This window comes from Cyrtonyx montezumae, unplaced genomic scaffold (genome assembly GCF_038088225.1).
Source record: "Cyrtonyx montezumae isolate F1298 unplaced genomic scaffold, pur_monq_1.0 scaffold_8, whole genome shotgun sequence".
In the NCBI taxonomy this organism is placed as follows: Eukaryota; Metazoa; Chordata; class Aves; order Galliformes; family Odontophoridae; genus Cyrtonyx; species Cyrtonyx montezumae.
Window position 1 is genome coordinate 40,516,924 of NW_027072089.1, and position 12,701 is coordinate 40,529,624.

The 12,701-nt window shown below is 40.0% G+C and overlaps 1 protein-coding gene across 2 annotated transcripts in view; it reads left to right on the forward strand.

The window, feature by feature from the left end:
- LOC136059518 (ras-related protein Rab-10-like) overlaps positions 1-6,166 on the forward strand; it is a 28,579-nt gene extending 22,413 nt beyond the window's left edge. For both annotated transcript variants that reach the window (XM_065753751.1, XM_065753752.1), the window contains one exon: positions 6,020-6,166. In XM_065753751.1, the coding sequence (XP_065609823.1) occupies positions 6,020-6,094 (75 nt within the window). In that variant the 3' untranslated portion in view covers positions 6,095-6,166. The remainder of the gene's footprint in view (positions 1-6,019) is intronic.
- Positions 6,167-12,701: the final 6,535 nt, after the last annotated feature.

Genomic DNA, 12,701 nt, shown 5'->3' on the forward strand with positions numbered 1-12,701 from the left:
TTTTTTTTATTAACTACCTTTAATAGCAAACATATGTAGATAGGGAAGATCGACATCTGGAGTTGTAGAGGTCATACTGAAGTAATGAGCTTCTTGATTCTTTTGAGATTTAGAACAACTCGTGGTTCAAATGAGTATTTCCAATTGGACTTAAAAAGTAGATTTGTATTATCATCACTTAGTGCCACCTTTTTCTATTTGTAGAACAGATTTAAATCAGTAGAGCATGTTACTTTTATAAGACTCTTCTATCTCTACTTTTGTGGCTTTTATTGGGCTTAAGAGGGGAAGATTACTTCTGTATCTCAGTGATTCAGATAACTGAAGTGCTATTTAATTTTTCAGATATTTATAGTCTGTGAAAACCATTCTTTGATGAGCCACAGTGCCACAGCTCTAAATTGCACGGATAGTCTCATTAAAACAATCAGATGTTATTTGAGAACTGATATTGGTAACAGCTGTGGAGTTATGCCATATTTTGAGAACAGTTTACTCACAGTTTTCAGTCATAACTGTTAATAATAACTGATTTGACTGTATTGGAAGGGCTGTAGTGGAAATGAATCTTAATGGCACTTAAACCTTTTCCCAGAGGTTTGCTTACATCTGTTGACAAATAACATTTTTTTTTAATTCGCAATTCTTACAAGTCTCAGGCCTAAACTTGCTTATTTTTGATGACAGCTGTTCCTTAACAGTGTTTCAGGTTGCCAGTGAACTATTTGTGCTTGTGATCCAGTCCTCAAAAAACAACCAAACCCACCAAAGAACCACCAAGAACGCAGTTACTGTTTGCACTTTTGTGCTGTTTGGATTCATGGCTGACAAGCAGTGCTCTTCTCAACTAGCTTTCTAAAGTCTCTCAAGCCTTTGTATTTCTCTTTGTGGGTATAGTGGTTAGTATTTCTCTAAACTGGGAGCAGAAGGATGGAAACTGTATTCAACAGAAGAAAAATAACTGAAGTTCTTGCTCTCTCCTGAATGCTGCTATAAAGCAAACGAAAACTTACATTCTGTCCCAAAAGTGATCAACTGCTAAGATTATTTTAAAATTACATTAAATAAATACAGGCCTTCTGAGCATAGGAAGAGTCAAAATCCATTTAAGAACTTTCCTTGTACTTCTTAGGTTAACATTTGAAGTCTGACAGTTGGATGTAATTTGAGATGAATATCTGAAAGTAGCAGGCCTCAGTTCTGTCTTCCCTTGATCTCTTTAACTTCCCTTCCAAGGCAACAAGATTTTTGACATAACACAGTATGTCCCACTCCTTTGCTCCTACACTACTTCTGGAACTTGCTAGCTGATCTTAAACCAAGTTGACAGATCAAACTAAAAGACAAGCTCCTGAGGACTTCCTTGAAAACAGGATGTACAGGGAAGGAGAGGCGGAATACTCTGTGGATAGAAAGTTTCCAGCATTAGTTCCTACAGCATTATACGGAGATAACTACAGAGAGACTGAAAAATGCTTCTACCAGCTACTCCCACTGGAGCTTGCAGTGTAGATACCAAATTTAATTCACTGCAAGACACAGATCCATAGGAAATCAGAATTCATAATCGCCAAGATTCTGTGAATTGTAGTTTGTCCAAAAGATCCCTATCTTAAACAGTGCACATCCAGTATTTATTTATTATCCTTAGTTATGCATGAAGCCCCTGGCTTTACTTGGCTTTTATTTATCTTGTGCTGACCACAGAATATTAATTCTTTGTGAGGTTTTTCATCATGCTCCTAATGGCGTATTTTAGATCTGTTTTTGATTTTTATCTTCGTAGCCTTCTTAGTAACACTAAGTAGTACGTTCAGCACTGCATACATGGGAACCATGGAACAGACATTAAAGCAAAAAGGATAAATGGTACCAACTCACATAGCGTTGCAACAGTGCAGGGCCTAATTTTACTATACAATCTTGTTTAATTCAAAAAAATCTGTTCTGAACATTGAATAAGCCAGACATTCTTCTGGAAAGTAACGTATAATTAGGCCATGTAAATCAAAACTTAATCATAATGTTTGAGTATGCAGGATGAGATTTGCCTTAGTGTGCAACTAAACATTTTTGTGCCAGCAAAAATGACTAGGCTGGTGGAGTTGTCTGGAATCATCTACAGTCAATGGAAAGAGACATCTTTTAAGATGAAATACTGTTCTGGAGGTGCCTTTCTTTCTCCAATGATGATAGAGGGCTGTGTATATCAGCTGTTTTGGTTTTATATTAATAAAGTTAAGTAAGTTCAAGGATAACAAAGTAAAGTTAACACAGTTGGCTTTTTTCTGGCATTGACTGACTCTGAAAGATCTTGACTTCGCAGCCTGATTGCTTTCTTAAATAGAGCTTTTGAGGTGAAATAAATTTACTCAACTCAAATGATCACTAGGGTTGGAATTTTTTTAAAGCACAGTTTTTTATTAAGTTTGTGGAATAACTGCAGTACAATGTCATCATAGACTACATGCTATTAACGGGAGAGGGAGATAGAGACCCACACTTTGTCAGTGGGTTAGACATGTCTTAGGCATTGTGGAATAGCAGGTTTTGGGAACAAAGATTCCATTCCCATCTCTTGAAGAGTGCGTTCTGCAGCAGTGGAATCCTGTTGTCTTATCTTTGTCCTCTCCTACTCCTATCCCTGCCCCAAAAGTGATCACCTTCCCTGCTAACACATCAGACATTGCTTGTGCCCTGCTTCAGTTACAATCTATTCTGCTCGTTTCTCTAAAACCAGTAGTTTTCCAGCAGGCACTTTGGGTTTGCCCACTGAAATGCATAGAGAAAAATTATACCAAACTCGTAGTGAACCATATCTCCAAAATAACTACAGCACTATAAAAATACTGAGATCTGGTGCCCGAGAAGGTGAATCCAACTTGGTTTAACACTGCTAATCTGAACAGATTTCCAGCAAGGACCAGGCAGCTGATCTTAATTAAGCTGTATAAATTTATTACGTTAGAAACCATTCAAAGAACTTCCCTTATTTTCTGACGCTGTTTCTCTTTGTTTACAAACTTAGCTTTATTTACCTGATTAAAAAATAGTAATTATGGGGATACCAGTCATCACAATTAATCTATCTACAAGTTTGGTATCTATTGCAAGACAGTGACAAAACCTCTGCTTGGAGCCGGTGAGGAGACCAGATGGCTGCGGGGAGCAGTTCCTCCTGACTAATTTTCTCCACTGATTCTGCAGGGAGCTTAGAATGCTTAAACAGATGTCTGTCTGTTTGGCGTCTGCTGTGCTATTTAGCAGGAAAAACTAGTATCTTAGCAGTACATTTCAGTGTTTTACTAGAATCGGTATGGGGTAGAGCAGCATCAATTTGGCAGTATTTTCAAGATTTCACTTTGTCCACGATGCTGAAGCAGAAACTTGAGCTTCTTCGTACCACTAAGGTTCCTTTCACCTTTCTACTGTTTTCTGCTGTTTGTTGGCTGCCTTGCAGGGAAGAGTTTTATTGTGCTGAGCTGAAATGTGAGCTAGGAGGGAGCCCTGAGTGTGGAATGTTGCCCGCCTTGTTCTCTGAGATGGGCGATATTTGCATACCTCCCCTTCTTAATTTCGTGCGGGGAGAGTGCCGCAGCTCTTCCAGGGCTTCTCTGGATCTCAGCACTGTGTGGGACTGCTCTAGTTGCTTCAGCTCTTCATGCAGGACTCATAGCATCTCACCATGTTACGATATATGCACAGTTAAGAAGCACATTTGCTTAAATGAATCTCAAGCCGTTATCTGCTTGATGAAGATCCTGTATGAAAGACTTATCAAACTGAAGTGACACTTGAAGTCTTCATCATTTACATATCTATTAAAACAAATGATTACCTCTCCTTTATTTGTGGAGAGGTAGTTCTTGTCTTTCTGACCTGGGTAATTTGTCGTTAAGTACTATCAGGTAATGATTTTACAGACAACATGAACAACTTTCTTGTCAGGGAGGTTTTGCCATTATTAATCACCTGTAGTGCTAAGGATCTTTGCTGTACCTATACATGAATACACATGGTATACTGGCTGCTTAAAAGTGCCATTCAGCAGTAAAATATTTGCAAATAAACATTTAAGGAATATACAAATTATTGTCCTTTAACTGAAAGCATGAACAGAAAACATTCAGGGCCAGGCTGGATGGGGCTTTGTGCAACCTGGCCTAGGGGAGGTGACCCTGCCCACAGCAGAGGATTGGAACTAGGTGATCTTAAAGGGCCCTTCCAACCCAAACCATTCTGTTCTTCTATGAAGTTAGGTATAACCTACAACACTTTAAAATTACCTCTTTCCTCTAAAGTTAAATACATCATGAATTCTGAAATTGTTCAAACAGCTACTTTTCTATAACACTCTTACTACTTCAACTGCTTTTTCTTCTTAAGAAAACCTCCTCAGCTTATGTCTGCAGTAATCAACTCTCAGTATTACTTCTTGGCCTCAACTAAAGTGCATTTTAAATTTCTTCTTGTACCATTATCTTCCAGGTTTTTTTCTTTTTTTCTCAATGTCTTATCTCTGAACCAGAGTGATGTCCTGTTCTTGAGGTGACAAGAGCACAGTTGATTAGATCTATGATCCTTTCTGAAAGGATTTCACACTTTACATTTACAATCACCACCCAAAGACTACAAAGTACTCTCTTCACCTAGCACGAATCCTGATGACCACTAGCTGTATTCAGGCATCTTACAAAGCTGAAAACAAAGACTTCATGCATCTTCCCCAGAATTATAGGTCGTTAAGTAGTCAGCTGAAGGGGCATAAGACTTACTTTAACATGAGGACACATTTATTTTCCCTGCATTTAGATTCATCTAAGTGATTTGAGGTGAACCTTTCTGGACAATTCTGTGGCACTATATGTGTAATATATAAAACTCTAAATAGTGACTAGCACTGGACTACGTTATGCCACTTTTTCCTTCTCTCTTTTTTCCTCTGTGCTTTGAATATCACAGATTCCAGCTCAGACAACTGTCCTTTCTGGAAGCTTCTCTGTATTGTGCAAAGTGGTTGTTTATGGCTGATGGGTTTGGTTTGAGAGAGGAATGTGGTGATTCCAGTGGTTGCACTCTCTTCTCTGTACATTGTTGCATACTTGGTTAGCCTGCCAAGAAGCATATGTGAGAATGGCAAGTAGAGTTCAGACTTTTTTTTTTTCTTTTCAAGACAGGTGACAATAATCTCTGTGTCACTGAGTTTGAGTTCAGGTTTCAGTGTTCATATTTTTAAAGCCCAAAGTTGCAACATTTACTGGTACTGCATCGCACAACTGGTTTTGGTTGTTCCTCTGGTCAGCACTAATCATCTTAGTTGAGTTTATTGCCAAAAGGAAGAGTACTGGTTTTGCTGATTTTATTTTTTAAATCTGCTTTTGCAATCTGCAGATAAACGTTTTACCAGGGCAGAGAGCTGTTCTGATAGTTCTGTCATGATGAAGACAGAGTTGTTTCCATTTGGGGCTCTTTCTGTTTGTTATAATGGATTTAAGAAAATACAGCAACCACAGAATTTTCACAAAATGCTGTATCCCTTTTATCAAATAATAGTTTGTGCATCCTTCTAATGGGTACTCTTGACCTATATTTCTCTATTCATTTCAACTGGATTTTTGCATCTCATGTAATACTTCAAAGATTTAGGTAATTAATAACAAATCTGTGAAAATAGGGCAGTCAACATAAGAACCTGTATATCCTGAACAATTAATGTAAGGAAAGATTTACACGATGATTTGTAGTGTCTCCTCAAAAGACAATTATATCCTCTGTCACCTTCAGAGTGAGAAGAGATATTTGAGGCACCTGTAGAATGTAAATACTCCAAGCTGTAACTTGCAGGAGTCTCCCTCTAATTTATTAGAAAACTCTAATCTCTTATTTAAATTCGTAAAGGGAAAATATATCTAGTGGCCTTGCCAGTTGTTTTACATATTAAAATATGTGAAAATTCAAGTTTTTCAACTGATGTATTCCAGTTATCTTAATTTAATGTTTGCTTTTATTTGTTTTACAGAAGTCCTGGGTATTATATGACTTAGATGTTGTGGATCTAAATGAAAGTAAGAAGAGAACCTGCTGTGCATTCTGAAATAATGTTTATTATTTCATTTCCTCTTCAGAAAATATTAACTGTTACAAGGGAACGGAAAAGATTTTGAAAGGGAGTGGAAAAGATTTTGAAAGGGAGTCTGTAATCCCAAAGCATAGAATTTAGGCATCCTTTTTATTACGGAAAATTTGATATTTTGACATGTTTATATTGTTATTTTTTATTAATGTGAAGTTAAAGCAATTATCTGACTTTTGAATCATTTGCATACGAATGGTTGCACAAGTAAAATCTAAGTGTACTTATTTTCCCTTATTAAAAACATTTACCTTAACATTTTTGTACTATTGGTATCTGACTTTTTATGTAATGAACATTGACATCACACAGGCAACCTTTTGATTGGTTAAATCATTAATACCGTCCACAAGATAACATGTATGTTTAATCTGCTGATACTCAGTGTAGTCCTGTAAGATAATCTTCTACAGCTTTTTGGTTTTGTTTCTTTATTGTCCATTTCAGAAATGTATGTCTTACTTGAAAACTTTTCGAACAGGGAGGTTGCAGAGGCAATGGCTGAGATAAAAGGATATACCATATACAGTATCTGCTGAACTTCCCTTAGAAAGCAGAAAACAGTAATAATTATTGTGCTGATATAGCCTTATCATTCCATAGGAATGTTCACATGGATTTTAGCAGCATACCTGCATTTCCAAGAGCTCCTTTTGTCATAAATGATTATTACATTAAAAGTGTTTGATGTGAGGTATTTATGCTATTTTCTCAGAGTATAAATACATCAGGGATCTCACTCTGCTCATCTGGATCTGTTTTATATTGATATATAATAGCTTTAATTTCAGGGGAGGATATCAAATTTTAGTTAAATTTCAATGATGGCAGAAAAAAGATTCCATTTTCTTTTTCTTCAATTAGAAGCAAACAGGACATGCAGAAAGCAAATGCAAGCTGGGAAATCTGAGGAATTATTATGGTTATATTGTCTTTTTTGTTTATTTTGTCTGGGATATGTGGTTCTTGATTATTAAATTTAATCATTCTACCACCTTTTGCAGAAGAATTACAGTACTAATGGTACTGTGCAGGACTATGTGGTAAGCTATCCTACTACATCCAGAATAATGAATTCCACTGTCTCAGTGTTCTGCAATACTGCTATCTGAAATGGGCCTGCTTTTTTGAGGGCTTTCTTCAGATCGTCTTTTCAATCAAATTCGGTATTGAGGCAGTGACCTGAGCCCTCAGGTACTTTCTCGAGGATGTGGGACCCATTATGGTTACTGTGCCACCTGATAACTCAGTGTGCTTGCAGAAGGGGAGCAAAAGACAAGAAGGTTTACCTATTTACAGCTGATCCTTAGACTACTCCTAGTAGTCATTAAAACTACCATTTAGAGCACAATCTGAAAGAACAAAGGATAATCCCTGCCTTAATTACAGCCATAGCAGATGAAGAAAATAGTGCTGGAAGGGATTTTGAAAGGCTGTCTAGTTCCTCCTCTTATCTCATTCTCAGATCAGCTGTCCCTGCTGTATTCCAGGAAGACGTTTTAAAGACCTGCAGTGAAGGAGGGGTTTTCACTGTCTCCCTAAGTAGTATACAACCCTTACTGAACGGGTTTTTCAGGCAGGAAGTTTCCTAATACCTCGCCTAACTGTTGCCACACGGAAGGCAGGTTTTCTCTTTCCTCTTTATGTACGTACATACCTTTCTGTGTCTTTTTTTTTTAGGCTAGAGAACTTTTTTTGCTGTTTTCGGTGCGTGGCTCCTTATTTTTGAGTTGCTTCTCAGCCATCCTGGAGCGTAGAACTGAGAAGTTAGCAGACTACTTCAGTTTAAATCACAACAGCTGGTGAGGTTAAACCGATTTTTTTTTTTTTGTTTCTTATCTATGATCTCCCTACTTATGCATTCAAGTATCAGCATAATGTAAAATAGCCTAACGTTGCTAACTGTTCAGCGTGTGTAATCTGTAATCTCTCCTCTGAAGAGCTGCTTTTCTATCCTGGCACTAACTTGTGCCGTACGTTATTCCTCTGTAAGTGAAGAACTTTGTGTTTCTCCTTATTTAGCGCCATTTCAGCCTTTCCAGTTTGCCAGCACCCTTCTGAACTGTCATGCCGCACTCCAGCATAGCTGGAGCCTCTTCCTGTAGATACAGCCTTTGCATGTGAATAAGTGTATTCTGTTTAGTCATCCAAGATGTTGATGGAAATACCAAATAGCTCTGGATTCAAGACAGATCTCAGTGAAGTCCCATTCAATACATCCTTCCAACTTGAGAGTACCGATTATTTCAGTATAGTTATTCACTCATGCTGTATACTTCTCTAGACCTTCTTTTTTTTCCTTTCAGTTCAGAGCAACTTACATGTAACCCTATGACCCTCACTTTTTCCAGCCGAGTCACAAAGTCTGTTACCATCTGGTAGAAGTGATCTAGATTGATTTGGTGTTGGTTGTTACTGACAAACCCATGCTGTTACTTCTCATATTTTCAATATGCTTAAAAATGATTGGATTGCCTGTTCAAATCAGGTTTGTTTTTTTTTTTTTAGAGCAGAAATTAAAATAATCAGTTAGAAGAGCTTTTTCCTTTCCAATTTTTTTTCTTTTTTTGTGGAATCTCACTCACTCTCTGTTTATTCTTGGAGTTAATCAGTTGCAGCTCTTATACTGCTTGTACCCTCCGGGAATTTCATCATATCCAGTCTATCAACAATCTTTTATTTATCTAAGTATTTTCCAGGATATTTCTTCATTCTTCTAGCTTAAGCTGTTAGTCCTTTGTCAGTGGTGCTAGTAGTGAAATCACATCTGCCTTAAACTGAAAACAAATTAAGGCGTTAGGGTGTCTCAGTGTCATCAGTGATCCTGTGATAACTAAATATATTTCTCCCTCTGTAGAATAATAGATCAGTTATTTCCTTGGTCTTCTCACTGTACTTTTTTTCCAGCTACCTTGCTGTCTTTTAATTCCAGTTGTTTAACATGTTTATTCATAATTCAGTAATTTGGCCTACTTTCTGCTTTCTTTCTCTCATGTCACTGAAAAATCTCATGATCTGGCCAAGTTAGTTCACTTTGTTGCCATCCTCTGTGCTGACCAAATTCTGCCTTCACCAGTGGATCTCTGCTGAACTTCAAGCTGTCCTGAGCTCACACAAGTTTTGCTACTGGTTCTCAGAGTTTTTGAGTCTGTTCAGTTCCTCACCCTCTTCTCAACAATGATTACAAATCAATAAAAGAGGGTCAGGTTGAGTAGTAGGAATTTGTTGTTTCTCTGTATAATAGAATTCCTTCTATATATTATTTAGTCTCACTGGGTTTTCTGTTACATTGGCTTAGGTACTATCCACTCACTGGACCACCTTAAGGAGGTGCAGATATTTAGGTTCCCAAACAACAACAAAATGTTTCAGGCTGCTCCAATCTCTTCACAGCACTTTGCATGAGCCAAGGTTACTTGGATTTTATCAGTAGAGCAGGAATAGCATTCTGTTTCTAAACAAGAGATTCACAGATGTCAGCTTTATCAAACATTGTTCTATTTGAGCTCCCCCATTACCTCAGAGAAAGACTGGCATTTAGGATCTGATTCTGAAATGACCACTGTATCTCCTATTGTTTTCCACTATACTTGTGAATTCTGCTAATCATGCCTTTGATAAAGGGGCAAGTCATGTAGGAAGAAGGAATGCCACTTCATGGGTGGGTAAATAAATGCTGACAAAAATGGCTTCACACGAAGCTTACAGTATGAGGCCTGGAGTAACATTTAGTGTATGCTTTCTATAGTATAAAGCAAGTTAGCAAACGCAGACTAAAATTACTGTTTCATACAGTTCCATTTCCATAGCTGGCATAGATATGAACTGATGATCACCCTGAGTGCTTTAAAAATCATTTTATTGGCAATTGAATAAATATAGGGTTGGTTTTTTTGTTTGTTTGTTTGTTTGTTTTCTGCCTTCCACGTAAATATGCTGAGAAATCAACATGAGACACAGTCAATTCAAAATGCACTGAAGAATAGGTTTTGGAGTTATTGAGTCCCCCTACCATTCCGTGTGGCATTATGGCTACAATTTTCTGAACATACATAGGAAAAAATGTCTCTGATTGCTGCTTGAAGGGCACATGAACAAAAACTGTGGTACAGCACAACTGAGGCCCCGGTCCTGGAGCAGATCTGCTGACATTCGTTTCTCTAAAGATTTGGTGGCTTTGTTAGTATTTGCTGCAGCAGCAGGAGACTTGGGTAAGAGATCACTGTATGACTGAAGCATTGCTAAACATCAGAGAAATGATTATATCTGATGTGTTAATTATGCATAAGGTACAGTTAAACAAGAAAGAGTTGTGAGATTCTTATGTTCTGGTGATTTGAATACTTTGCATGCAGTAGTAAAATGTACTTCAAGAAGGTTCAGCTGCAATACAGGTAGGACACATTACAAAGTCAATTTAAGAGCTCCAGTAAGACATTTAAATAATAATAGGCTTTATGATTTCTTTTTGCCTGGAAATAACTAAATGAAATTTAATTGGTATCTCTAAGTTGCATTTAAAAATATGCATCTTGTTCCAATGGAATGGGTAAGAAGGGGTCAAGTTTCTACTGGTGAGAGGTAACACGGGCATGGCTATATTTGAAGAGAGGCTTAATAGATGTATGACTCCCAAAAACTGAAGGAGAAAGTAATGTTTAAAGAAAAATAAGCAGTAACTGAGGGGCAATCTATTGTAGGAAACCTGTTTTAGCGGGAGATTGGACTTGATGATCACCAGAGGTCCCATACAACCCATACAACTCTGTGGGAGAAATGCTTCTGCCCAGGCAGAGCTGTGTGATACTTGAGAGAAGTCTGTGAGGTGAGGCTGCATCTGTCCTGAAATTAACGCAGGTTGGGATTGCTTTTAAAGCCACTTCTTGACAGACCCGTGCTCCTAGTCCTAGTGAATCCCAGTCTGACCTGATCTGCTTCACCTTACACACAAAAACCTTGGCAAACCTAAACAAGTTAAAACCATACTTTGGCTTTCCGTATTTCAACAGCAATGCTTTAAGCTATTATATCACTTTGCACTTCAATAGCTCAATTCACTGAAGTAGTTCAAAGCATTCTGCAAACTTCATAAAAAGGAAGCGACTTTGAAAAAAAAAAATAATCCAGTGTCTCATATTTGCGAAGCTGGCAATTCCAGTAAGTGGAATTTAACAGCACCAAGGACCGAGTTCAGAGAATGAAGGACTTTCATAGGGGTGGGAAATCCCTACCCAGACCCCTTTAAAGCAAGTTAACTTGGGTTTGTGTCACCCTCTATGGCTTCCATAGCTGTTGTTTCATCTTTGAGCATGGACAGAGGTTGTCTGCGGCCAAGCAGAACAAGAACAGATCTGTCTCAGCTCTCCTTGTTCTCATGGTTGTGGTTGGCAGCAGCCACATAGCACACAGCTACAGCTGGGCCTGATACAGGACAGGAGGAGCAAGTGGCAGAGGGCTGCCGGAAGATAAGGAGCTGTGGGGGGCACAAAAACATCTTGTTTTAAAAATATCCAGAATTGGAAGATATACACATGGATCACCAGGTTCAACTCTTGGTTCCACACAGGTCCACCCGAGTCCAAACTCTTTTCCTGAGTGGTGTTGTCCAACATTGCTTGAACTCTTGCATCTTGGTGCCATGACCCTGGGGAACCTGTCCCAGGGCCTGACTACTCTCTGCTGAAGAACTCAGCCTGCCCTCATGGAGATAAGACTTCACAGAATAACAGAATCATTAAGGTTGTAAAAGACCACTAACATCATCTACTCCAGCCTTCAGCTCATCCCCACCATGCCCACTAACCACATCCCTGTGTCAATCTGTACTGTTTGTGAACACCTCCAGGGACTGTGACTCCACCACCTCCCTGGGCAGCCTGTGCTGGTGCTTCAGCACTCTTCTGAAGAGGAAATTTTTCCAATATCCAACTTGAATCTCCACTTGTGTGATTTAAAGCCATCACCTCTCGTCCTATCACTGTTAACCTGGGAGAAGAACCTCACTACGCTAAACATGCAGACTGCTAACTCTGAGCATAAACGCACACAAAGACTCTCAGCGCGGTGTCAGCTCCGTGCCTGCAGCGAGCCTCGAACCCGGGTCCTCAGCGCCGCACGGCTCCGGGCGGCAGCTCCAGGTGCGGGGTCGCGCAGCGCCCGCTCCCACCTGCATCCCTCCGCCCCGCCCCTGCACGTCGGGCGAGCGGTCGGAGGGTGGAGTGAGAGGGCCGGGCCGGGCCGGGCGGGCAGCCCGGCACTTTCCTTTTCGGAGCGGGGAGGAGCGGCAGCTGCGCAGGCGTTGCTCGCACCCTGTTGATTAGTCAGTGCCGGGATGGCGCTTCCTGGGCCAGGCGCGGCGGCGGGCGGCCCCAGCCGGTGCCGGGGGGCGGCGGGAGCGGCGTTGTCCGCCCGACGGGCCTCCCCCTCCGCCTAGCCCGGCATGTCCCGCGGCGGCAGCCGGCGCTGAGCTGCCTTCCCCGCTTCCCTCCCTTCCGCCGCCGTCCCGCCGGGTGGGAGCCGCTCCGCCGGCGCTGCCCGCCCGGCTCCTCTCCCCTCCGCGCCGCTGCCC